This window comes from Penaeus monodon, chromosome 39, assembly GCF_015228065.2.
Source record: "Penaeus monodon isolate SGIC_2016 chromosome 39, NSTDA_Pmon_1, whole genome shotgun sequence".
In the NCBI taxonomy this organism is placed as follows: Eukaryota; Metazoa; Arthropoda; class Malacostraca; order Decapoda; family Penaeidae; genus Penaeus; species Penaeus monodon.
In genome coordinates this window covers 4,783,798-4,811,297 of record NC_051424.1, presented here as the reverse complement: position 1 = coordinate 4,811,297, position 27,500 = coordinate 4,783,798, and the positions used below count along the sequence as shown (strand labels likewise).

The 27,500-nt window shown below is 46.6% G+C and overlaps 1 protein-coding gene across 1 annotated transcript in view; it reads right to left on the bottom strand.

Annotated features, from left to right (window-relative positions):
• LOC119597444 (putative polypeptide N-acetylgalactosaminyltransferase 9) overlaps positions 1–17,891 on the bottom strand; it is a 76,621-nt gene extending 58,730 nt beyond the window's left edge. Inside the window, 3 exon segments of the mRNA XM_037947016.1 lie at positions 16,122–16,324; positions 17,534–17,766; positions 17,769–17,891. Of these exon segments, the coding sequence (XP_037802944.1) occupies positions 16,122–16,324; positions 17,534–17,766; positions 17,769–17,841 (509 nt within the window). The 5' untranslated portion in view covers positions 17,842–17,891.
• Positions 17,892–27,500: the final 9,609 nt, after the last annotated feature.

Sequence of the window (27,500 nt, the reverse complement as noted above, 5' to 3'; positions counted from 1 at the left end):
CTCTCTCTCTCTCTCTATCTCTCTTCTCTCTCCTCTCTCTCTCTCTACTCGATATCTCTGTCTCTCTCTCTCTCTCTCCTCATCTCTCTCTCTCTCTCTTTCTCTGCACTCCCCATTCTCTACTTCTTCTTCCCTTGCTCTCCCCACCGTCCCCATTCTCCCCTCCTTTCTCTCCCTCTCCTTCTCTCTCTCTCCCTCCTTCTCTCACCCGGGACAACAAAACGCTTTTAAGACTCTTACGAAATAATCGCCAACGTAAAGATACTGGATCCTCCATGTCGGTGCCGATCCCCTGGGCTTCTTGAGCGGCTTACAATTAACGAGTTTTCGCTACAAGCTTCCCTCTCGTTTCCCCTACTCGATTCTCCCTCCCCTATCCCTCTTCCCTCTGTCCTGTGCCTATCTCCTATCCCTCTTCCCTCTGTTCTGTCCCTATCTCCTCCTCCCCTATCCTTCTCTCCTTCTCTCACCCCCCTCTTATCCCTTTCTCTCCACCTCTCCTTAATTTCCCTTAATGTAAAAGAAAGAAAAAAATCTGAAAATACTGGATCTTTATACTCGATAAATTTTCCTCCTCACCTATCCTCTACCCCTCCTTCCTCCCCCCCCCCCAAAAGGAAAAAAGACAAGGAAAATAATACTCCATGAACTCCCTCCCTATCCTTCCCCCTCCCCCCTTCCCCATAACCCTATCCTTTACCTCCTTCCTCCTCCTCCCCTGCCGGCCCTCCCTCCCCCCAAAAAAAAAGGAAAAAGAAAACCAAAGAATAGCTTTCATACTCAATAAACCTCCCGTCGCTCAGAACGAACAAAGTCTTAATATAAATCTTCATCGGGACAAACTTGCACGAGGATCAGCCATACTTCAACAACACCCCATCAACGGATTATGCAAAATACATCTTACAGACACGACGCTTAAAAAAAGGGGGGGGGATAAGGGGAAAAAAATTAAGGGGAGATAAATCGAGACGCGATTCAGAAAAAAGGAGGAAAAATGGGGGAAAGAGGAAGAGAAAATAGGGGAAAAAGGGAGGGAAAATCTCGACAAGAAATCGGAGCAACGCGGCGAGCATCGAGAACGCTTCGTCGACCATAAAACTCACGCGTTGTAAACCATGATCATTATTATCATCCTCATTTTCTTTAAATTTACGAGGCTGAACCATTCCCCTAACATCCCCCCCCCACCTACCTTTCCTCCTCTCGCTCATTCCCCTCCCAATCATCTCGTCCTGCCTCCCTCCTCCCCTCCCCCCTCCTCCACCCATCCATACCCCACCCCATCGCCTCGTTCTACCTTACACCCCCGTCCCCCCTTCTCCCCCTCTCCCATTTCGCCCTGCTTCCCACCCCCCCCTTCCCCTACTACTACCCCCCCTTCCCCTCCGCCACCCCAACAACACCCCCTCCCTTCCCCCTCCCCCATTACTTCCTAGTCCCCTCCCCCTCCTCCCGACGCCAGCGTAAATCGTGCGCCGCTGAATTGAAAATTGCCGCCGCAACTTTCGCCGGAGGAAATATTAAATTCTAATACTGCTCCGACGAACGCAATTTATGCTTCTTTTTTTTCTTCTTTTTCTTTTTTGTTAATATATCGCTTATATTCCATTTATCATTTACCAATTTATAAGATCGTAAGAAAGCCAAGAAATACGATAGACTCTTTTTACAACGATGGAATATAAATGGTGAAAGCCTTGCTACTCTTACAAATTACTAAATCAATATACCTAAACATACCTTGATATAGAAATGGACAGATAAACAGATACTACAGACAAACACAGCATTAGAAAGAGATACAAAAAACAAACCAAAATAGCACATACATATAGCATTAGAAAGAGATAAAAAAAAAAAAAAAAATAGCACATACATATTAACAGAAAAAAAATAACAGATGGCGATGAGAATCTAACAATCGCTCGACGCTTAACCCCCTCTCGCTATCCTTCAACAAGCATCCTTCCGCCCTGCAACACAGGAATTCCCTGACACTCGGACATTCTTCGCCGCCCTGGGAGAAACTGCGAGGAAAAATACCCTCCGTCCAGCCGCGCCAGCCGCCCGTCACTGCCGTCATGGCGCCCTTGGCCGCGTCGGGATTGGAATCTATCACTTTCAGCCGAGAGCCGATGGATAGCCGCCAGGCGGATGGGAGGAAGGGGAGCGGGGGGGAAGGGGAGCAGGAGGAGGAAGGGGAGCATGAAGAGGAAGGGGAGCGAGGGGGAAGAGGAGCAGGGGGGGAAGGTGGAAGGGGAGGAAGGGGAGCGGGGAGGAAGAGGCTGGCGAATGGACAGACAGAGTAGACAATCACCCATTCACACACACATGCATATACGCACACGTGTAGATATATAGCTATACTGACAGACACATCTATCTATCTATCTATCTATCTATCTACCTATATATAGATATAGACGAGTATATATAGATAGAGAGAAATATATAGAAACGTATAGATATGCAGACTTATATATATATATATATATATATATATATATATATATATATTATATATATATATATATATATATAGATAGATAGATAGATAGATAGATAGATAGATAGATAGATAGATAGATAGATAGATAGATATCACAGATACAACAAATAATGTGAACAAGTATAGCTAAAAATAATAATCAGAGAAAAGACGAAGAGACAATCCCTCACTTTCTACACGTTAATCCATAATCCTTAATCCTTAATCTCTCTCTCTCTCTCTCTCCTCTCTCTCTCTCTCTCTCTCTCTCTCTCTCTCTATCTATCTATCTTTTCATTCGTTCTTTTGCCAAATGCGTAAAAAAAAATTAACAAAATGCTAAAGCCCTACAACCCCCCCCCCCCCTCAGCGACACCGCAAGCTGACTCTAAACCAATCAAACTGATCGCGAATACCCCCCCTCCCTTCCTCCCCCATCATTCGCAACTCTTATTCGCACTCCAGCCGAACTCACTCTGCCGTTTCATCAACAAAGGTTAAACCGTTGAAAGGTTATCGCCGCGCCATCGGTAAATATCGGATTCACGGATACAATTTCATTTTCTTGAGAGATGCAGTCGGAAAATGCGAAGCGAAAGGTGAATGCGAGACTTCAAGGGGGGACTGATAAATTCTGTTTGCGTGGGGGAATTCTTCGCTTTTTTATGTTTTTTTTTTCATCTTTTATTCTCTCTCTCGACAAAATTGGTTTAAGAAATGTTTCAGATCTTTCCACTTTGATGTTATACCGTAGTTCTTGTTTATTCATGTAAAAAATATTGCTTTCTCGTGTTATAAATAACAATGACTGTTATTACCCCTGTTGTTAGTTCTGTTGGACTCGTTGTTATAGCTGACGCTCACGCTATATCATTATCATTCTTGGTATTTTCATTACCATTAATATCATCATTATCATTATGACTACGATTACCATTACCCTATTTTTTATTATCACCATATTTTATTACTATTATTAACAACATCTGCTGCTTCTTTTTCTCATCGTCATCACAATCATCATTATAATCAATATCCTTATTGTTATTATTATTATTATTATTATTATTATTATTATTATTTTTTATTATTATTATTATTATTATCATCATTATAAATATAGCTATAATTGTAACCATAATAATCATAATTATTACTATTACTGTTGTTGTCATTACTATCATTATCATCATTATCAGTTCTGTTTTATCATCATCGTCATTATCGTTATTATTTTTTCAGTTTTCGGTATAAAAATAGTAATAGACCAAGCCATCTATTGTCTCCGTCCCCTTCCCCATCCCAACCCCCCTCCTTCCCCTTCTCCCCTCCCTTTCCCCTCTCTCCTTCCCCTTCCCCCTTCCCTCCTTCCCCTTCACTCTCCCTCCTTCCCCTCCTCCCCCTCCCCATCCCCCTCTCCTTTCCCTTCTCCCCTCCCTCCCCCCTCTCCTTTCCCTCCCCAGTCCACCCATCCTCCCTCCCCCGAGACCCAGCCGACGCAGACCGCCTTCGATTACACTTTAATGTGCTCCCGCCCCTCCTTCGCGCCCGAGCACGCGTGGGCGTCCAATTCGCACCTTCTCCGTCACGTCTCAATGGATCCCTTCAGGGGAGTTCGCGGGCGGAGTAGAGGGGAGTGAAAGAGGGGAGAGAGGGGAGGCGGGGAAGGAGAGAGGGGAGGCGGGGAAGGAGAGAGGGGAGGCGGGGAAGGAGAGAGGGGGCATGCGGCGGGGGGCAGAGAGGGCAAAGGGGTCATCCGAGCGATATGAGTTACCGAGAGGAAAAAAATTCACGTCAAATAAAATCACTCGATATCTTGTGCAGTACGGGAGTAGAGACCGGGAGGAAGGAGGGAGTGACGGGGGAGTGAAGAGGTCACAGCTATACAGGTAATAGAACTCGATCATAAATAACAGCCTTGCTATAAATAGATCACGACGTAGCACTCCTGCCCGCGCGCGCCCCGGGATTTACAACCCCTTGTGCAACCCAGGCAGGACAGCCAGCCCTCGCTCGCAAAATGTGCCCGAAATACCGGAGGCGTTGGGCGGGCAGGCGAAAGGGGGGGGGGGGAGAGGGGTCACGCCCACCTGTAAACGCGAGGAGGATTCGCGACGGCGTCTTTTCGTCCAACACGACCTAAACAGCTGATAAAGATGAGCCCGACTTTTCCGCCATGACGGCCTGGCCCCTGCGTGATAATCACCCTGAAAGCGCCCGCGCGCGCGCCCGCCCGCCCAACCCGGAGCGCCCGTCAGCAGAAGAAGCCCCTAAGTCAGCGGCCTCGGGGCATAGACGTCACGGCTTGCTTATTTACGGTACGGCGGAATGCAAGACGCTGTGCCAATTTAGCGGAAGAATGGAACACCACGTGTGATTAATTGCTATTAGAGAACGGGGACGAAGGTGGAGGGAAAGTGGAGGGAAGGTGGAGGAAAGGAGAGGAAGGGAAAGGAAGGGGGTGAAAGGGGGAGGAACAAGGAGGGAGGGAAAAGAGCTTGAGATTGAGAGAGAGAGAGCGAGAGAGAGAGAGAAAAAGAAAGAAAGAAAGAAAGAAAGAAAGAAAGAAAGAAAGAAAGAAAAGAAAAGAAAAGAAAAGAAAAGAAAAGAAAAGAAAAGAAAAGGAAAGGAAAGGAAAGGAAAGGAAAGAAAAGGAAAGAAAAGGAAAGAAAAGCGAGAGACATTAATAAGAGAGCGAGATTAAGAAAGATTAAAAGCGAGGAAGGGCGAGAGGGAGAGCGGAGGGCTGGGCCGGCCGCTCCGTCCCCGCCGAAGACATATAGCACAAAAGAGGGTCATTCCGCTAAATTTGTGGTCTGCTAGAGTGTAGCGGCCACATTAGCAGCTCGCGGGTTGATGTACGACGCGGAGAGGCAGAGCCACCCTGCCGCCTTCCCTGCCGCTTTCCCTGCCACCCCTTCTCCCCCTACCTCCCCTGCCTCCCCTGCCATTTCAGCCTCCCCTGCCTCCTCCCTCCTCCCTCCTTCCCCCCGCCGTTCCTGCTTCTCCTGCTCCTGTCCCTGCTACCTCCCTGCTTCTCCTGCTTCTTCTGCCCCCCAACTCCCCCTACCCCATACCTGCTCTCCCCCCCTATCCACCCCCCTCTCCCTCCGTCTGCCCTCCTTCCCCGACCACCTTCCCCGAGTGCCAGAGTGCCAGGCGGCGGAGTGCAAGTGCCACCATCAAGTGTTACTCCAAGATTTGAGAAAAGGCCGGAATATGGCGCATTTCGACGCCCATGAAGTCCGCGCATAATTATAAAGCTGCGGGATAAGTGCCGGTTACTTCGCGGACTAGATTAAAAGTTTGGAAATGCCTGTAATCAAACATGGTTTATTAAGCTCTATAAATGGAAAGCTTACGGCCGGAAGTTCGCTCCTGAAGTGTGTCGCGATGCAAAGCAAGGAGGAGGTTTTCCTATTTGCCATTTTTTTTATTATTTTAGTTTATTTACCTATTTATTTTTTTTATCGTTATTGTTTTCCTCTCCCTTGTCTTCTGTAGTATATACTACTTTCACGATTCATAAGTGCACGCTAATTTCTCACTTCATATCTGTTCTTTTCCTTCTTTCTCTCTCTCTCTCTCTCTCTCTCTCTCTCTCCTCTCTCTCTCTCTCTCTCTCCTCTCTCTCTCTCTCTCTCTCTCTCTCTCTCTCTGGCTCTTTCTCTCTCTCCCCTCTCTCTCTCTCTGTCTCTCTCGCTCCTCTCTCCTCTCTCTGGCTCTCTCTCTCTCTCCTCTCTCTCTCTCTCTCTCTCTCTCTCGCTCTCTCTCTGTCTCTGTCTCTCTCTCTCTCTTTTTTTTCTCTCTCTCAGCGATGATGATGAAGGGATGATGATAATGATGATGGAAGTGATAATATAAAGAATAGTAAAAATAAAATGAATAACAATTATAACATCAAAACCACTAATAAGCAAGGAAGGAACTGATGACCAAAGCAGCAGAAGGACCGCCTGCCTTCCGGATCCCTTTCCGCAAGTGCCGCCCGACGCGCCCATAAAACACCTGTTCGCAGCATCCAGCGGCGAGAGGATGACACCCAGTGCCACGCCGGCGGGTTTTAACTCACCGCTGACGCTTCTCCCCACGACAGCTGACGCGGAGGGGAGATTTACTTGCGGCTATCCTCTCTCTCTCTTTCTCTCTCTCTCTCTCTCTCTCTCTCTCTCTCTCCTCTCTCTCTCTCTCTCTCTCTCTCTCTCTCTCTCTCTCTCTCTCTCTCTCTCTCTCTCTCTCTCTCTCTCTCGCTTTCTCTCTTTCTCTCTCTTCTCCCCCTAGAGCTGCTGCTGCTCCACCACCAATTTCATCTCCACTTCCTCTTCCTCTTCCTCCTCCTCCCTCCTCCCTCCTCCAACCTCCCCCTTGGGAAAGCAGGGAGTACTTCGATTCCTGAAGTGGGCGCACAAGAACTAGCTCAAAGGCCATTCATTCCCCGCAAACGAAAGGACTTCAGATGGAGTGAGGAAACGCACGTCTTCTAAAAGCCCGAAGAAGGAGGAGAAGAAGGAGAAGAAGGAGAAGGAGAAGAAGAAGGAGGAGAAGAAGAAAAAGGAGAAGAAGAAGAATAGGAGGAGGAGGAATAAGAGGAGGAGGAGGAATAAGAGGAGGAGGAGGGGGAGGAAAAGGAGGAGGAGGAGAAGGAGAAGGAGAAGGAGAAGGAGGAGGAGAAGAAGAAGGAACGAAGAGAAGGAAGAGGAGAAGCAGGAGGATGGTGAGAAGGAAGAGGAAGAAGAAGAAAAAAAAGAAGAGGAAGAAGAAGAAGAAAAAAACAGGAAGAAAAAGGGAAGAAGAAAAAGCTTAACAAAAAGAATAGGGAGGAAGCAAAGACTTTTCGTGTTCTTTCCTCTCCTTTCCAATTCTTCCTGACAGAATACGAGGCCGTGAAAGGGAGAAAGGGGAGTATTTTTGGACGGTTTTCTACTCCCTGTGTTTTTGCACGATGGCCTTTTGAAAAGCAGTTTTGCATCGGCCCGAGAAAGAGAACGGGGGGGGCGGGGGGGAACTCGATAAGGAGGAGGTACCGTCATTCAACTAAGAATTCAAGAGAGATATTAACATACACATAAGTAATACATACAGACATATACATATACGTAAACAGACACACAAACACACACACAGACCCACAGAAAGATAAAGGAAGAGAGAGAGAGAGAGAGAGAGAGAGAGAGAGAGAGAGAGAGAGAGAGAGAGAGAGAGAGAGAGAGAGAGAGAGAGCGAGAGAAAGAGAGAGAGCGAGAGAAATGGAAAATTCGAAGGGGAGATGAAAAATAAAAAGTGAAAGAGGCATGAAAACCGAAATATTAAAAATTTCATGAAGTCGATTGCGCCCCGAGAGACAAACGATTTTTTTTTTATTTCTAAATGACAAGAAGATTTAATGAAGTCTGACATAAGGATTTTTGCTCTTGCTTGAGGAAAAAAGGAAAGAATGAAAGAAAATGAAAATGCAATTGGAATGAGAGGAAAGGAGGAAAGAAAAGAAAAATAGATGATGATGATGATGATGATGATGATGACGGTGATGATGATGATGATGATGATGATGACGATGATGATGATGATGATGATGATGACGATGATGATGATGATGACGGTGATGATGATGATGATGATGATGACGATAATTGATGATGATGATGATGATGATGATGATGATGATGATGACGATGACGATGAACGATGACGATGACAACAATGATGTCAAGGAGGAAAAGGTTTTCCTAGTAATAATAATACTAACAATTATTATTATTATTATTATTTTCATTACTATTATTACTATCATAACATATCATATCATCATATCATAACATGAATATGAATATAAACACAAAATATGAAAAAGAATTTGGCATTAGACCTTGAAAAATTAATTAACGGAGACATCTCCTTGTTAATCTGTTTATTTATGAACGATTTAAAATATAAGTTTCTTTAACTGATATCCAAATGCACACTGGAAGGCAGATATAGTAACAGGAGAGGAAAATAAATATATTTATCAGAGAGAGAGAGAGAGAGAGAGAGAGAGAGAGAGAGAGAGAGAGAGAGAGAGAGAGAGAGAGAGAGAGAGACAGAGATAGAGAGAGAAAGACAGAGACACAGAAAGAGAGAGAGAGAGAGAAAGAAAGAGAGAGAGAAAGAAAGAGAGAGAGAGAGAGAGAGCATGAGACATTTTCCCTCTGAGGTAAAAGGCCAACTGAATGATATCTAATTAAACATCTGGCCAATTTTGTAATCACAATTAGTAAAGAAACTGGAAAAAGCAGAAGTGAAAATTACCTCCTGTTAATTACCCATCGCTCGTAGAGGCTTCAAACATTCACAGTCAAAGCAAAAATTGAAATAAAAATACCAACAACTGACTTTTTCCTCTGCCGTGTTCGGGCTCCCATGAATCAGGTCCAGCGCTCGAAAAAAAAATTCGCGTCAAAACAAAATAACTAAAAATCATTACTCACAGAAATTATATATAATATCGACCCGTAATATACTCTTTGGAAAACAATGAACAATTATCAATTCCAACCGGTAAAAAAAAAAATCCAAGGCTGGATTCTTGAACTAAACGTAATAATATTTAATTATCAAGTTTAATGAAGTTTAACATCCAATTTGCCAGAACTTCAGAAAATCATGTTGCAAAAACGTGTTCTAAATACGCCATGAAGCCATTTCTGAATATCCACTTTTCCAATACATTTCCTTTTGCGAATAAGATCGAAGAGAAATAGCATAATTCTTAAAAAAGAAAAGAAAAGAGAAAAAAATCATAAAAATGACAATTGGGATACACGCTTAAAAGTTGGGAAATGTATTTTAACAACGCCAGATTAAAAATAAATAAATAAATAAATAAATAAATGAATAATAATAATATATGTGCAGCAAATATAAATAATTAAATAAATGAACGCTATACATGCAAATGTTTCTATTTATGTTGGTCAGGAATTCTTGCCTATCTAAAGCTAGTATTTATTTGAGGGAGACAGAGAGGGAGAGGGGGAGAGGGGAGGGGAGGGGGAGGGGAGGGGGGAGGGGGGGAAGGGGGAGGGGGGGAGGAGAGAGGGGAAGAGGAGGAGGAGAGGGAGAGAGGAGAGAGAGAAGGAGAGAGGAGAGAAGAGGATAGGAGAGAGAGAGAGAGAGGAGAGCAGAGAGAGAGAGAGAGCGAGAGAGAAAGAGAGAAAAAGAGAAAAAGAAAAGAGAAAGAGAGAGCGAGAGCGAGAGCGAGAGAGAGAAAGAAAGAAGAAAAAGAGAAGGAGAGAAAGAGAGAGAAAGCGAGAGAGAGAGGGGGGGGAGACGACACTCCCGCGGGACCCTTACATCTCGGGAGCGTAATCTTGGGACTCGGGGCCGCGGGTTACGCCTCATTGTCGCCCTCAATGGCGCTCCATTTGGGAAATCTATCTGCAGCCGAGAGCCCACGTCTCTCCTTCTCTCCTCTTCCTCTTTCCCTTTTCGCTTTCTCCGTTCCTTCGCTCCCCTTCCTCCCTCTGCTCTTTCTTCTCGCCTCGCTTCCACTCTTCTTTCCTTCCATTTCTGCATTTCTTTCACCCCTATTCGTTTCCCCTTTTATCATCATTTCTCTCCTCATCATCGTCTCTCCTTTTTTTCTCTGTTTTCCTTCTCCTTTCCTTTTTTTTCGTACCTTGCACCTATCTCGCTCCCTCTTCCACTTCTCTCTTTTTTCTCTTTCTCTCGTTTCGTAATTTTCTCCCTCTTCCCTGGGCTCTGTCCCCCGCCTCCTCCTCTTACATTTCCTCTCTTTCCTTTTTACTCTCTTTCCTTTCTACTCTCCTCCCCTCTCTCCCTCTCTTTCTCCTTCTCCTTCTCCCTCTCTCCTCTTTCTTTCTCCTTCTCCCTCTCTCCTCTTTCTTTCTCCTTCTCCTTCTCCTTCTCCATCTCCTTCTCCATCTCCATCTCCTTTTTCTTCATCTTCATCTTCATCATCATCTTTTCCTCCTCCTCCTCCCTCCCTTCCCCCCCTCCCTCCCCCCCCAACTCTCGCATGGCAACCGGCCTCACACTACTTCTTTTGACTTTTTTTTTTCCTTTTCATTTTTATACGCTTTTTATTCGTGCGTCTAGAGTCCTTTCCTTTCACCTTTGTCTTGGATCTCCAGTCGTGCCTTTTAATGTCTTCTTTATTTTCCCCTTTCTTAAGCATCTCCTTTTACCTTTACTTAATCATTCTCCTCGTCTATTCCCCTCCTTTGACGCTGTTCTCTCTCTAATTCTTTGTGCTATTTCTCTGCTCATTCTTTTTTGTACTTCCAATCGCTTCCTTGCATTTTCAAGCTTTTTCTTTCTCTTTATTTTTCGTTTCCCTGTCCGTCCTTTTCGCTCCCTTCAAAAATATCCTTTATATCTACGAAAAATCTGATTCTCTCTATTCCGGTAAGGATGCCATTCAGTTCTCTTCCTTTCTCTTCTTTTCCTGTTGCTGTTCCATCTCTCCCAATCTATTTATCTATCTGTCCGTCTGTCTGTCCTTTAATCTTTTCACCTTCCTTTCTTTCTTTCTTCTTTCTCTCTCTCCAACTTCATCTAATTCCCCTTTGCCCTCCTCACTGGCCCTCTTCTCACCCTGCTCCTTCCCTCTTTCTCCCTTTCATCCCCCTCCCCCCCCCTTTCTTCGCAAATCTCGCCGCAGTCTCACTCAGATATTCATGGGAAATACATAAAATTCAAGATCCGCTCTCGACGTCGACTAGACATTTTACTTGGGACTTTTCCTTGTCGACAGGTGCTCCTTCCCCCTCACCTTCGTTATCACGTGCCGTCTAAGTCCCTCCGCTGAGACAGGTGCCCCTGCCCCGTTACCTTCGTTATCAGGTGCTAAGCTGAGGCAGGCGCCCTTGCCCCGTTACCTTCGTTATCAGGTGCTAAGCTGAGGCAGGTGCTCCCTCTCCTTCACGTTCGTCATCAGGCGTTATCTAAGTCTCTTCACTCGAACAGGTGTTCCCTCCCCTTCGTCATCAGGTGCATTCTGAATCCGCTAAGACAGGTGCTCTACCCGCTTGTCCGCTGGCTTTCGACCCCAAAAAGCTGTCGACTAATGCTAATCCCAAAGATCTCACGCCGTCGAGTTTTCCTCAAGAGGGAATTCATTAACTCCTCTCTCTCATTTTCTCTTTTTCCTTATTCTCTCCGTTTCTTTCCTATTTCTCTGTTTGCATCGTTGAACCTTGACCTGCCTGATGAATCTTTGAATCCAATGATTTGAACTGCACATCAAATAGGGCAAAAATCTGAAGCAACACAACTACAAACAAACAAACAAACAAATAAACAAACACACACATCTATTTGTACAACAATAAAACAAAATCGTCCTCCCCCCAAAAAAATAAATCCACACGAAGAACCCGCAAACAGTTACGAAAACGAGGAAGACACCAGAACCCAGAAGTAGCATCGAACATCGCAGACAAACGCGGAGCAGCGGATGATGAAGACACGGGAGGATCTTATGAAGGCGAGCGCAAGGCAGTCGACCCGAGACAAGAGCCTATTGACACGTATTCCGCCGAATGAATCCTGCCCCGGTATCAATTACGCCCTATCACATGACCTGCCGCGCCCTTTGTGCCGACGAGCTTCCAGGAGGCGACCAGAAGGGGCGAGAGTACACCTCCGTGGACAAAGACGCACACACACACACACAACACACACGTCTACTTGAGCTCACACGCAGACATGGCCACTAGTACAGATATCAACGAACAAACGAACAAATAAACAAGTATATATATATATATATATATATATATATATATATATATAATATATATATATATATATATATATATATATACACATATATATGTGTGTGTGTGTTTTTGTGTGTGTGTGTGTGTGTGTGTGTGTGTGTGTGTGTGTGTGTGTGTGTGTGTGTGTGTGTGTGTGTGTGTTGTGTGTGTTTATTTTTTAATAATATAAAACCAACAAAAACAGCATCGCACGACGCAAACACACGGGCGCGAGCAGAGCTAGGCCACGACCGCCCTCGCCCTCTGCCACCAGATCCAGCCTCACCTGCAGGGAGATGATCCAGGTGGGGAGCAGCTCAGAGAGGACGGAGGAAGAGATGGGGAGATTGTGACGAAGGATGGAGAAGGGATAAGATGAAAAAGGACGGGAGGGGAATAGATTAAAAAGGGAAGAAAGAGAGAAGGAGAAAGGAAGACAGACAGACAGACACACACACACACACACATGAGAGAGAGAGAGGAGAGGAGAGGAGAGGAAAGAGAGAAAGAAAGTATCATATTGAAAACGATATATAAATAATGGAGATAAAGTAATGATAAAGTAAGCTTTTATCACTGTCAACAGAGCAGTAATCCAATAAAAGCGATGACCATAAAAATAGCAATATAATTATATAAATTATATCAGTGACAATGGTGATAATAGAAATAGAAATAGAAATAGAAATAGAGAAAGGAAATCAAAATAATAACAACAATAACAATAACAACAACAACAACAATAGCAAAAACTAATTAACACTGACAATAATTAATGATAACTAAAAATAAAAGCCAAAATAATAATAGTAATGCATTGCTACACTCCCCACCCCCACCCCACCCCCACCCCCGCCCCCACCCCCCCCCCGTCCAGTCCCCACCAACAGCATCCGAGGCAGATGACATTACTGGACTGATCATTAGTCTAATCCCGTCGCGAATTTCACTGTAATTCATCATGTTTCAATTAGTTTCGAAACAGCCTTCAAACTATGAGGTCTGGGAGGGGGGGGGGTAGGAGAGAGGGAGGAGGGAGGGAGGTAGGGAGGGGGAGGAAGGGGAAGGGGGGAAGAGAGAGGGAGGGAGGGAGGGGGAGGGGGAGGAAGGAGAGGAAGGGGAAGGGGGGAGAGGGGGAGGGAGGGAGGGAGGGAGGGAGGGAGGGAGGGAGAGGGAGAGGGAGAGGGAGAGGGAGAGGGAGAGAGAGAGAGAGAGATGGTGGTATCATCTACCGTTGCTTCTTTTTCATTATTTTCCGTTACCTTTTGATGTTTTTTTATATCCTATTGCTTTTCTATGATCTTATCTTTGGGATGAAATTAATTCAATTTCACTGCACAAACTTTTTCACATGTTCCCTTCTTTTTCTCGAATCATGTTTGGTTCTTATCCCCCCCTCCCACTCCCCCTCCCTCCCTCTCTCTCTCTCTCTCTTCCTTTTCTTCCTCCCTTTTTTCTTTTCCTCCTCCCTTCTTGCTTTTCTTCTTCCCTTCTTTCTTTTCTTCTTCCCTTGTTTTCTTCCCTATCTTTCTTATCTTCCTTCCTCTGTTCTTCCCTTTCTAAACACAAAATCTGCCAACACTAAGCGCTGGATGGTGTTTTTACCTTTTTTTTTTTTATTCATACGGATATAGGTTCTGAGTGAACTCCGATATTCCTCCGTGCGGGGGGGGGGGGGGGGGGATGAGAGAAAAAAAGAGAGAAAATTCTGAGAAATATCGATTCTTTGCGGGTTTCTGACCTTGGGGATGAAAAAGTTTTCGCTAACGTCAATCACAGATATTTTCCCAGGGGACAAAATGTCTCCTGGCATCATAACGGTATTTATCATTTTAACTAGCCGTTCTTATTCTGCTGTCTGTACCAGTATCAAGGAACATCACGCACACGTACACGTTCATAACGCATATAAAAAAAGGTTCAGCACAGATCATGACGTCATCCAAACACACACGCATGCACATGAACACACAACTCATTACCCTCTCTCTCTCTCTCTCTCTCTCTCTCTCTCTCTCTCTCCTCTCTCTCTCTCTCTCTCTCTCCCTCCCTCCCTCTCTCTCTTTCTCTTACGTACTCAAGAAAGAACCGTCGCCGGATGACGTCAAACCAAACTGATAACATATCACATACAATGCGATAGCCAATCTTTTACACCAAGAATTGCCTAAAAAAGATAGTACTCCACCTTCGATCAACAATGCTACGTATTGATTAGCCGTTGCCGTTCCAATAACTACAAATCGAAACCGAACAACACGACATGAAACTGTCTCCTCCTTGACACACACGATTCACATTAGTCTGTCTACTCCCTCTCTTTCTCTTTCTTTCTCTCTCTCTCTCTTTCTCTCTCTTTCTTTCTCTTTCTCTTTCTCTCTTTCTCTTTCTCTCTTTCTCTTTCTCTCTTTCCCTTTCTCTCTTTCCCTTTCTCTCTTTCCCTTTCTCTCTTTCCCTTTCTCTCTTTCTTTTCTCTCTTTCTGTGTGTGTGTGTGTGTGTGTGTGTGCGCGTGTGTGTGTGTGTGTGTGTGTGTGTGGTGTGTGTGTGTGTGTGTGTGTGGTGTGTGTGTGTGTGTGTGTGTGTGTGTGTGTGTGTGTGTGTGCGCGTGGGCTACAAAGAAACTGCCAGAATATGAACGGAATAAGAACGTAACGTTTCGAACTCGTCAAGCTTTCCTTATCAGACCTCGTAAAACCATTCCGGTTGTTCCTACGTCTGAGAAGGAACTGCTGACGTGTTCGAAACGTAACTTTCTTCTTCCGCTCGTATTTCGACAGTATCGTTTTATCCAGGAGTGCACGTTACTGTACCTGTGCTCACTGTGTGAATACATCTATGTTTGCGTGTGTGAGTGTGCTTAGGTATGTGCATATTTTTTTCCCTTTTTTTCGTTAACCAAATAGTTATTTTTCTCATTTCCTTTTCCGTATATATTTCTTTTAACTACACATTACTTTTTCTTTTTTTCCCCACATCATTCCTTTTCATTTATCCCCTTTTTTCATAAGCCACATGTCATATAAGTGCCATTAACTGTAAAATTTATATGAGGCCAAACTTTCGAAGAGCTATTGTACCGATAAAATAACACTTTAAAAAGGAAGAAAAAAAAACATGACATTACTAAGAGAAAAATATTAAGCGGTGACAACGAATAAAATAAATAAATAAATAAATAAATAAGATATAAAGCACACAAGTCAATAAATATCTAAATTTGTATTTCGCATCAGGCTTAAAAAAAAATTGAGGTATACGTTTCAATATACCTCAAAACAAAAATCCTCGGTGGAGTTTCAAGCGTCCTCTCCCACAAGACGTCATTCAAAATTCTCTCTCAAAAGTGGGGCAAATTAGTCTTTTTTTCAAGCCAATGTGTCATTAAGGATACTTAGAACACGCTCCTAACACCCTTGTTGATTCATGAGAGCAGCACAGCATCAACTCGTAAATTCTCTCTTGGCGTAAACTGATTACTAAATGAATATCAGAGAATTTCAGAAGTACAACATTCATAGTGAGTGAGTGTCTTAGACACAGCTTTTCCAAAAATAATAAATACTAATAAATAAAACTTTGTACTCGTAATTTCAAATACCTCCTTCCATAAAAATAATTCACTGAATGAGCGCCTTATACCTACGAACAGTCTTTGCAACACACTTTGCATGTTTCTTGAGGAATTTGTCCAATTTCCAGTTATCTATCTATTGATTCATCTAACTTCCTATTCGTTAATTCATCTAACTTCCTATTCGTTAATTCATCTAACTTCCTATTCGTTAATTCATCTAACTTTCAATTCATCAATTTCCTTTTCACTTATGGCGTTCATTTCTACTCCAGTTCCCGCCTGCCTCGTACTCACCATTCGTCGCGCGGGTCGGGCAAGGATCGGTGCACGGAGATCATGTCCGAGACGTACTGGTTGAAGGCGTTGTTCTTCCAGCCTTCGTCCACCTTCTTCTTGGTCTCGGGATCGAGGTCCTTCGGGAGCACCACGGGCTTGCCCATTTCTCCGGGGCCGTTGGGCTCCTGGGGAGGCAGGAGGACGCCTTGCTGGGGGTGTACCTGCTCGGGAGAAGGCGAGGGGAAAATGGGCTTAGTCAAGACGGATTTCCTGGTCCTTTGGGAACTCGCTCGAGAGGAGGGGCTGACGGAAAAATGAGATCATAGTAATAAAATGTTCATTTTATTTGCTCCTCTTAAAACTCAAAGGACTTGCAAAACTTCTAAGACGTAATAACAGGCTTAAAAGGTGGGTCTGCATACATCACAGGTCCAGGAAAGGGCCAGTGACCGCTGCAGGGAGCACGTGATCTGCCTTGCTCTGTGAAGCCAGGCTTTGAACAACGAACTTCCTTTCTACTCATTTTTAGGACGGACGCTCTTAATATTGGGATAAAAAATACAGGAAGGAGATGAAAAGGGAGAGGCAGACCAAGGCGGAACATTGGACAGGAATAAACAAGGGAGAGGGAGAGAGAGGGAGAGAGGGAGAGAGAGAGAGAGAGAGAGAGGAGGGGGGAGGGAGGGGGGAGGGAGGGAGAAGAGAGAGAGAGAGGGGAGAGGAGGAGGGGAGGAGGGAGGGAGAGAGAGGGAGGGAGGAAGAGAGAGAGGGGTGAGAGGAGAAAGAGGAGAGAAGAGAGAGAAAGGGAGAGAGAGAGAGAGGAGGGGGGGGAGGAAGGAGAGAGAGAGAGAGAGAGAGAGAGAGAGAGAGAGAGACGAGACAGAGAGAGAGAGAGAGAGAGGAGAGAGAGAGGAGGACGAGAGGAGGAGAGAGAGAGAGAGGAGAGAGAGAGAGGAGGAGGCGAGGAGAGAGGGAGGGGAGGAGAGAGAGAGAGGAAGGAGGAGAGAGAGGAAGAGGAGAGGAGAAGAGAGAGAGAGAGAGAGAGGGAGAGAGAAGAGAAGAGAGAGAGAGAGGGGAGAGGGAGAGGAGGAAGAGAGAGGGAGGAGAGAGAGAGGAGAGAAAGAGAGGGAGAAGAGAACAGAGAGAGAGAGAGAGAGAGAGAGAGATGAGAGAGAGAGAGAAGAAGACGAGAGAGAGAACAGAAGGGGAGAGAGAGAGAGAGGGAAGAGGGGGAAAGAGAAAAGATGAGAAGGAAAGGGGAGGAGAGAGAAGGAGAGAGAGGGAGAGAGAGAGAGGGGAGAGAGAGAAGAGAGAGAGAGGGGAGAGAGAAGGAAAGGGGAAGAAGGGGAGAGAGAGAGAGAGGGAGAGGGGAAAAGGGAGAAAGAGAGAGAGAGAGAGAGAGAGAGAACGAAACGGCCGCCCCTTCTGACCTCATGCGGCTCCTCCGTCCTGGTGTGCGTCTTGACCTCCGGCGGCGGCTGCGGCTGCTTCTCGGCGACGGCGGGCGCCCGCGGGTGCACGGGCGGCGGCGGCGGCGGCGGCTCCTTGACGGGGTCGTTGCGGACGAGCTTGTTCTGCTCGTGGCGCACGTGCACGGGGGGGCGGGCAGGCCAGGGCCCGTCGCCCTTGTCCCTTCTGGAGAGGGGGCCCAGGCTCAAGCAGCCACGGGCCGGAGCGCCACCACCAGCTTGAGCAGGACGCCGCGCCGCCGCACCAGCATCGTCTTGATGAATACCATCCCGCTGCAGGAGGAGATGGAGGAGGAAGAGGAAAGGAAGGGGAAAGGAAGGGGAAAGGGGGAGGGGAAGGGGGAAGGCGGAGGTCCGCTACGGCCGCGCCGCTCACTCTCGCTCTGGGACCTCCTTCTGGGACCTCCTTCCGGACGCTCGGGGAGGTCGTGGAGTCGTTCCGCCCGGGCACAGCGGAGGTCGTTCCCCTAAGCCGACAGACACGCTGCTGGTCGTCCCTCTCTCGGCTCTCTGGCGTCACCTACGACGCATCACTGCCACCTGCGGGAACAGACGGAAGGGGGTAAATAAGCGCCCCTTTCTGCTATCACTTTTCCTCGTTCTTTTTTTTATTCTATTTCCACTTTTTTCTCTAAATGTTTTCATTATCACAGTCTTCACGTTACAAAAGTAATCGAGAGCAAACAGACCAAAACATTTTAATTAAACTTCCGGTCGAGATGGAAAAGGAGTTAATTACAACACTCCGAATCTCATCAAAATTATTAAAAAAAAAAAAAAATGTGAGATACGTGTCCACCTACAAACTATTAATACCCTCCAATTGTACGCTGGTTTTACTTCTATCTACTAATCTATCTGCGTTCTCTTCTTTTTTCTTTTTTTTCCCCTTTCTCTCCTTTTCTGAGGCTTGTAATCAAAGAGAAAGGATACATAATTATGAAAATAGGCTACTGGTTCGCTTTGAAATTTCGAAACGGGAATAAGCGTACCAAAACAAAAACAAAAAATATAATAACACACAAACAAACAAAAATAAATCGAACAAGAAAAGTAAAAGTTTAAAGCGAGAAAACAATTATTTTTCCGAGTCAACACAAAATCTTTACGAAGCGCGAGACAAACAAAAATAAATAAACAGACACAAAATACTGCAAGAAGAGGCGGAAAGAAGAAGCGCACGATAAACATAAATAAGCAAAAATAGGGGAAGATGGAACAAGAAACGCAGAATAAACTCAAACAGGAAGGAGGAAGAGGAAGGAAGAAACGAAAAAATCGGGATAAACTGAAGTATAGAAGTAGGAAGGAACAAACAAGGGAAAGATTTTCTTCGACAACCACACGAAAAGATGAAAAATGTACGAACAAAAAGAAGAAGAAAATGAAGAAGAAGAAAAATTTGAGATCGCATGTTCGAAATGCGAAAACTTCAGACTCCTCCATTTTACTTCTTAAAATATGCGGTCTAATGTAAGCTTTACATCTATAAAGAAAAAGATTTTCTCCCGCATACGCACGCGGGCATACGAAATACACATGACGAATGAACATGTAAACAATGATGTAATGAGGAAGAATATGTTTTACATTTTGATGATGGGGAAGAAAGGGGCGAAACACGGGTAAAAGAGAGGGAGGGAGGGAGGGGGGAGGGAGGGAGGGAGGGAAAGGGGGAGGGAGGGGGGGAGGGGGGGAGAGGAGGGGTGGGAGAGGGGGAAAAGGGAGGGAGGGGAGGGAGGGAGGGAGAGAGGGGGGGGAGAGGGAGAGAGGGAGGGAGAGAGAGAGGGAGAGGGAGGGAGGGAGGGGGGGGGAGGAGGGAGGAGGGAGGGGAGGGAGGGAGAAGAGAGGAGAGAAAGAGGAGAGGGAGAGAGGAAAGAGGAGGAGAGAGGGGAGGAGAGAGAGAGAGAGAGAGAGAGAGAGAAGAGAAAACAGAATACTACACAGAGCGATGCGGAGGAAAAAGAGAGAGAGAGAGAGACGCGAAAACGATCGGAGGAACAATCAAATTACTTGAACAAAAAACGAAAAAAAGGGAATATTTCCCCAATAATAAACCTTTGGGAAAAAAAATCCCCATTCAAACGACCCCTTTCACCCCCCTTTACGCCCCTCCCCCCCACCCCGCCCCCCCCCCTTTTCACCGTCAATTTCCCCCTTTGATAACCCCTCGAAATGTAGGAAAGCAGCCAATAAACGAAGAAAAAGAACGTATATATCGATGCATTCGCAAAATTTTATTTCGGCTGTTTGCAGAATCCTTTTTTTTTGGGGGGGGGGGGGGGGGGGGTATTCATTTGCCACTGTTCGCAATTTGTTGCAATTCGTTCGTTCTCTTTATCCATCGCCTCTCTTTATTCACTTCTCTCTTTCTCTCTCTCTCATCTCCCTCTCCCTCTCTCTCTCTCTCTCTCTCTCTCTCTCTCTCTCTCTCTCTCTCTCTCTCTCTCTCTCTCTCTCCTCCTCTCCCTCTCCCTCTCCCTCTCCCTCTCCCTCTCCCTCTCCCTCTCTCTCACTCTCTTGTTTTTCTCTCTATTCTACAACTCCCTTATCCGTTATCAAATCAGTTTCTTTTACTTACTTTCTTTTCCATGTGTATTTCTTATCAAAATGATGCCTCTGTGTGTGTGTGTGTGTGTGTGTGTGTGTGTGTGTGTGTGTGTGTGTGTGTGTGTGTGTGTGTGTGTGTGTGTGTGTGTGTGTGTGTGTGTGTGTTGTCCTCCCTCCCTCCCTCCCACCCAACCACCTCCCACCCAACCATCCCCCACCACCCACCCACCCACCCCTCCCCCCTCCCTCACACCCTCCTCCCTCCCTCCCTCCTTCCCTCCCTCCCTCCCTCCTTCCCTCCCTCCCTCCCTCCTTCCCTCCCTCCCTCCTTCCCTCCCCCCTCCCTCCTTCCCTCCCTCCCTCCCCACTCTCTTTTATTTTGCAGGTCTCTGGCTAGAAGGAGCATGAAAGGATGGATCTAATTAATATGCTCATTTCGCATTGTCGAGGGAGAGAGGAGAGTCAGGATCCCGGGTTTTCCATTTACGCCGAAATTATTTAAAGCTCTTGATTCGGTAGAAAAGGATAAAGAGAAGAGGAGGAGAGGAGACGAGAAAGAGAGCAGTGAGGACCGACGGCCGAAAATGTGACAAGTAAATAAAAGCGAGACGGTCGCCATGAGAGAGGATGAACATGGGCCATGAGCTGCCCGTGGCGGACCCCGAGGGAAATCGGAGGAGGAGGGAGGGAGGGAGGAGGGTAGAGGGGAAAAAAGCGAGAGGAGGAGAAGGGAAAAAGATAATGAAGATGATGAGAGAGGGAGATGGAGACGAAGGGGGGTAGAGAGAGAGAGAGAGAGAGAGAGGAGAGGAGAGGAGAGGAGAGGGGAGAGGAGAGAGAGAGAGGGAGAAGGAGAGGGAGAGGGAGAGGGAGAGGGAGAGGGAGAGGGAGGAGAGAGAGGGTGGAGAATGAGAGAGAGAGAGAGAGAGAGAGAGAGAGAGAAAGAGAGAGAAGAAAAAGAAGAGAAAGAAGAGAGAGAAAGAGAAAGAAAGAAAAAAAGAGAAAAAAGAAAGAAAGAGAAAGAAAGATTGAAGGACAAAATAACTTCCGCGGACCGAGCCCAGCCCGAGATTCCTGAAGGTAATCTCCCAGGCAAGAGAAATACGCAACTCGGAGATAGGATCAACGAAGAAAATCCAAGCGCCTCGAGAACGAACGAACGAACGGCGCCGCGCCTGCATTGCTCCCTCACCCCGCGGAGCTTGGGAAGAAGAAACCGTATTAACAAGAATCTCATTCTCTTCTCCCTTTTCCCTTGAAACAATCATATCTTTTAAGAAAAACTGCTGAAACAACACAGCGATAAGCCTTGGCTGTTGACTTCCATTTGAGCTTCTTCCGCGGCAGGCAGCGAGTCACTTCCCGCCGTCCCATTAGCGCCCCGCCGGCGAGGGAAATCTCATTACGGCCGTGTACAATAACTTCACGGATAACAGGTGCACACTACGGGCGGACTGCGATGTACAGCGGCAAGCGGGGCTACTAACAGGAGGAGGAGGAGGAGGAGGAGGAGGAGGAGGAGGAGGAGGAGGAGAGAAGAGGAGGAGGAAGAGGAAGAGGGAGAGGAGGAGGAGGAGGAAGAGGAGGAGGAGGAAGAGGAGGAGCTGCTAAAAGGAGACGGGTTCGCTAATAGGGGCGGAGACTACTTCCATGGCGCGGGAAACCACTACCGAATACCACCTGAACCACACGCTTCTGTCCGCCACAAAGCCCCGAAGTGCCGACTCCTCGTCAACACCAGGATCCGCGGTAGACATGCCCACCGCGGCGAGAGAATGAACATCTCGGTGCCATTACGTCCCCTTCTCCCCGCCCCCTCCCTCCCTCCCTCCAGGAAAAAAGCGACTCCATGAATATATAATCACAGAGCTCGATTTGTGCCTATATGTGTATACACATTCGCCGGACTTAAAATATCGCAGAGTAAATATTTACCCGAGCTGGCGGCGGAAAGGGCGCCCGAGCCTGCGATCCAGAGAACAGCAGTATTTCATGTGTACCCTGGAATGCCCCAGGCGGCTCTCGGATTGAGAACAAGGGGGGAGGCTCAAGGGCGCGGGGCAGAGGGGGCGGGAAGGGTAAAAAAAAAATAGGAAAAAAATCCACTCTCTGAAATCCGTTTTCAAATATCTTCCTTTTCGAAATTATGTTCGTGAAGGCACTCGGGTAGCACGCTTTTCACCTTAAGATCATTAACTGACCCACACAGACAAGAGACAGACAAACACAAAGGCACAGACACAGACACACTCTCACACAGTCCAGATACATCACAACAACGCTCAAAACTGATACTGTCGCACGGGATACGAAGCCAAAATATAACGATAGGAACCGAGAAAGTTCATCGCAAAAGAGAGAGAGAGAGATAAAAAAAAAAAAATCAGACAACACAAATTGCACTGACAATAAAAAAAAACCACCACCTCCCCCATGCACAACAAAACCTCTCTCCCTCGGCCTGGGCGCAGAGCAACAACCTCGGCAGCAGACGCGTTGCTTAGGAAACCCCGACGAGAATCTCCTGACCTGACAGCTCGCGACCAGGGATCAAACATCATTCCATTAGGCAAGTTATGACGCGCCGGGTCTCGGCCACGTGGAAGGAGGGCCAAGGCCAGGGAACAGGAGGGAGAGGGAGGGGAACAGGAGGGAGAGGGAGGGGACAGGAGGGAGAGAGAGGGGAGCAAGAGAGACAGGGAGGGGAGCAGGAGGGGGAGAGAGGGAAGCAGGAGGGGAAGGGAGAGGGAAGAGGGAGGAAAGAGGGAAGGGAGGGAAGAAGGGGAAGGGAAGAGAGAGAGGAAGAGGGAGAGGAGAGAGCAGAGAGAGAGGAGGAGGAGAGAGAGAGAGAGAGAGAGAGAGAGAGAGAGAGAGAGAGAGAGAGAGAGAGAGAGAGAGAGAGAGAGAGAGAGAGAGAGAGAGCGCAGGCCACCCCGCATTCTTGTTCCGTTTTCCATCAATTCATTATCATTTTTATCAGCGACAAAGGGCAACGCAGGTCATTGCAACAGTAGTGTATTTTGACACAAAAGAAATCGTACAATACTCAGCATCGACGATAAAATAATATTTTCAGCTTTTGTATTGCAACGTTCGGCCTTTATAAGGTTTGAATTAAAAAGTGAAATTTGATGGAACAGTTGTAATAAAACGTGAAATTGGACATGCAGGTGATGGGCTAAATTTACCGAAAATTGAATTAACATTCAATTCGAAAATTCTACATCATATAGAATTAATTTGTTTACAGCGAGCACTTCATTATAAAGACAAAATCACATATATATCATACACATATACCCATCTGAGAGAGAAGAGAGAGAGAGAGAGAGAGAGAGAGAGAGAGAGAGAGAGAGAGAGAGAGAGAGAGAGAGAAAGAGAGAGAGAGAAGAGACGAGAGGAAAGAGAGAGAGAGAGAGCGAAGAGAGAGAGAGAGAGAGAGAGAGGGAAGAGAGAGAGAGAGCGAAGTAGAGCGAGCGCCGTGTATCAGAATAATTCCTTAATCAGCCCTAATGCCCACAGCAAGCGCGTTCCTTCGAGCCCTTAGAAAATGGACTCGATCCCTGCGTTTCGTTTCTCTTTGGTGCCCAGTCGGCCCTGTCGGCGGCCACTCCCGACGCGCGGCGGTCAGGGGCGCCGTCGGGACCTGGGCGCCGCGCTGAGCCAAAACGCGATGATCAATTCGCTGTTGCAATCTCCCGAACGCAATCGCCGATCGCCAGCTTCGGTCGAGGATGAATTTAATTAAAAACTGATGCCACATTTGATGCAAAAATTGCGGTCTCTTGGGGGATGGGGGGTGGGAGGAGGGGAGAGGGAAAAGGGTGAAGAGAGGGCACGAAGAAGGAGACGGAAGGAAGGGAAGGAAGAAGAGAGACATGAACGCAGGAAGAAAGAGAGAGAGGATACATGAGGAAGAAAGGATGAGAGATAGGAGAGGAGGAGGGGAGAAAGAGAGAGAGAGAGAGAGAGAGAAGAAGAGGAGAGGAGAAGGAGAGAGAAAGAGAGAGAGAGAAAGAGAGAGAGAGAAAGAGAGAGAGAGAAAGAAAGAGAAAGAAGAGAGAGAGTAGAGAGAGAAAGAGAGAGGGGGGGCAGGGAGAGACAGGGAGGGAGGGGGAGGGAGGGAGTAAGGAAGGGAGGGAGGAAAGGAGGGAGAGAGGGAGGGCAGGGGAGAGTATCAACAGATGCCTGTCCGGTAATCCCGTGCGGGGAAATTTTAAATATCACAGCGACGAGTGAATCACGCCTGATTAATGCTAATTAACATCAATTTTGCACTCCAGCTCATACGTCAGGGATACGTGGGTCACAGATACATACACATAAACATACACATAAAGATACACCCCCCCCCGACACACACACACACTTACACCCCCCCACACACACACTTACCCCCCCCCCCCACACACACACACTTATACATACACACACTCAAATACATAAATAGAAAATAAAAAGCGTGGTCACCTCCCCTTTCAAAACTCCCCCCCCCCCCACCCACCCACCCTCTCAACGCCTATAACGTAACGCTAATCTCTTAAATTTAATTACAACATGGATTTTTTTCAATCGTCATGTGGCAGCAGTGAGGAAGCATTACACTAAGGATTATGTTGGGGGGAGGGGGTAAAGAGGGGAGGGGGGGGAGTGGGGATTAGTAGCTGGTAAAACAATTTCCGATTCTTCGGGATACTCATAATAGCTATGTTGATGTTAATAGTAGTGGCCGAAAAAAAATATAATTAATAATGGTAATAATAATGATGAATTAGTAGTGGTGGTGGTGGTCGTGGTGGTAATGGTGATGGTGATGGTGATGGTGATGGTGATGGTGATGGTGACGGTGACGGTGACGATGATGACATATGATGATGATGGTGATGATGATAATAGCAACAATAATATTGATCGTTATCATTATCAATATATTAAAAACCATCATTATCATTATCATTGTCATCAGTTTTATTTTTTAAATCTTTCTACAACTATTTTACCACAATCATTATCATTAGTATTATAGTTATACTCATTATCATTATAACTATAATCTGACAGTCGGATACTACAGACTGAAAATCCTGCGGGAGTGTCGCTTGCCATCATTCTTTACGAAGAGAGGAGAGGAAAGGAGAAGAGGAAAGGAGAAGAGGAAGAGGGAAGAGAGAAGAGGGAAGAGAGAAGAGGAAAGAGAGAAGAGGGAAGGGAGAAGAGGGAAGGGAGAAGAGGGAAAAGGAGACAAGGAGAGGGAGAGAGGGTTTTAATCACAACAATATCAGCCGTGCATGGCGTTGCAAATGGTGCCAAGACAAGCTATTTCCATAACCATCACACTGGCTGCCTTAGACGTGCTCATCGGCCTTCCTGGCGAGGGATATGGGGGAAGGAGGAGAAGGACGAGGAGGAGGGGAGAGGAGGAGGAGGAGGAGGAGGAGGAGGAGGAGGAGGAGGAGGAGGAGGAGGAGGAGGAGGAGGAGGGGAGGAGGAGGAGGAGGAGGAGGAGGAGGAGGAGGAGGAGGAGGAGGAGGGGAAGGGGAAGGGGAAGGGGAAGGGGGAGGGGAAGGGGAGGAGGAGGTCCTTTAACGTCCCGGGAATCCTTTAGGACTTCTTGGAGGATGAAACTCGAAGGAGGCGGAAGGAGACGACTAGGGAGGAGGGGGAGGGGGACTTCACGGCGAGTCAAGAGGAGGGACAGGGAGCGAGGCGGGAGTGGTGAGGAGTGAGGAGGGAGTGAGAAGGGAAAGGGGATAAGAGGAGAAAGTGAAGTAAGAGAGAAGCAGTAAAACACGAGGACACGATGAGGGGGGGATTACGAAGGGGCGGTGGTAGGAACTGCCGAGGCCGCCGCGGCAAAGTCAAAGTAAGGCTTTGAACCGAGAGAACTGAGACTGGGTTGAGGCCGGAACAGGTGACGCCACCGGCAAGGGGGGAGAGAGCGTGAAGAGGACCCGGGGCGTCTGGAGGAGGAAGACGAACCCGGAGGACACGAATTCAATCATGGCGCGCGCACACACACACACACACACACACACACACACACACACACACACACACACACACACACACACACACACACACACACACACACACACACGCACACACACACACATGGGGGAAGGGCAAGAAATGCCCCACAGCCTCTCATCCCATGAACCAATGATGCCCTCCGCCTACCGTGCCCCTCACCCCTCCCCCCGGACTAACTTCTGTAGCCTCCCGTCGCTAATTACACCCTGACTAGAAATCACCCTCAGCGTTCCAAATCCCCGAAATGCCCCGTGCTTTACACTCCGATTTTTCCCCGTAATTAAGCTCTTAATCCTAGGCTGTAATTAACCCGTCTCGCGCGTATAATCACATTATGATTTCACGAAACGCGGCCGAATTCTGGAACGCGCGCTGGCAACACTCCCGCGTCGGTACGGGACTTAAATAATTAACACCGAACGATCATTGCCTATCAAAATTCGACCTTTGAAGCGCGAAACCTTAAGGGGTAATAGATATCACTCTAAACATCGGCTCGGAGGCTTAAAGCGAGGAGATGGAGACACGTGGCACTCGGATTTTTTTTCTTCTGGTCTATTGGAAGTCTGTTACCTGTGGGAAATCTATTACCAATGGGATTTTCGTTACCTGGGGGAAATCTATTACCAATGGGATTTTCGTTACCTGTGGGAAATTTGTTACCTAAGAGACATCTATTGCTCTCGGAATCTGTCACCTATGAGGAATCAGTTACCCAAGGGAAATTTGGTACCTAATGATGAATCTGGTACCTTATTTTTCCGTGAGCGAAACAAATAATTCAAAAATATCAATCAGTTTCACAGAAATCTAGTGAATCTGCTTAAGAAAGAAAGAAAGAAAGAAAGAAAAGGAAGAAAGAAAGAAAAAATAAGCGAAGAAAAAAAAGGCTAAAATACCTACAATTGAAAAATAACAAAAAACAAGGTAAGACTCTTAATGAACACGTGAACCCACAATCAGTAAAGCAGATAAACGGCAGAGAAAAACAGTCCCTTCTCTCGCCGACAGCTAGCAATGCGAAAATACGAAACTCATCAAAGGGCAACACCGCAGTGCACGTGTACGATAATACAATCATTTATTCATGATAGAATGACGCGGAGGTCAAACTCCCTAACGTGTCGAAGTTCGACTTGTTCCAAGGCTCTGTGTTGCGCTCAAGTTGGGGGAACTTCTTTTGCTGATCCTCATTGTCGGAGGCGCAAGACTTAATAAAATAGCTGTTCAAGGTAGAATGCACACCTACGAACACATGCATACACTTGCAATCTTACACACCCACAACCATAGCAAATACAAACAGACAGACAGACACAAACCCAAAGCATCAAATCAACACACCCTT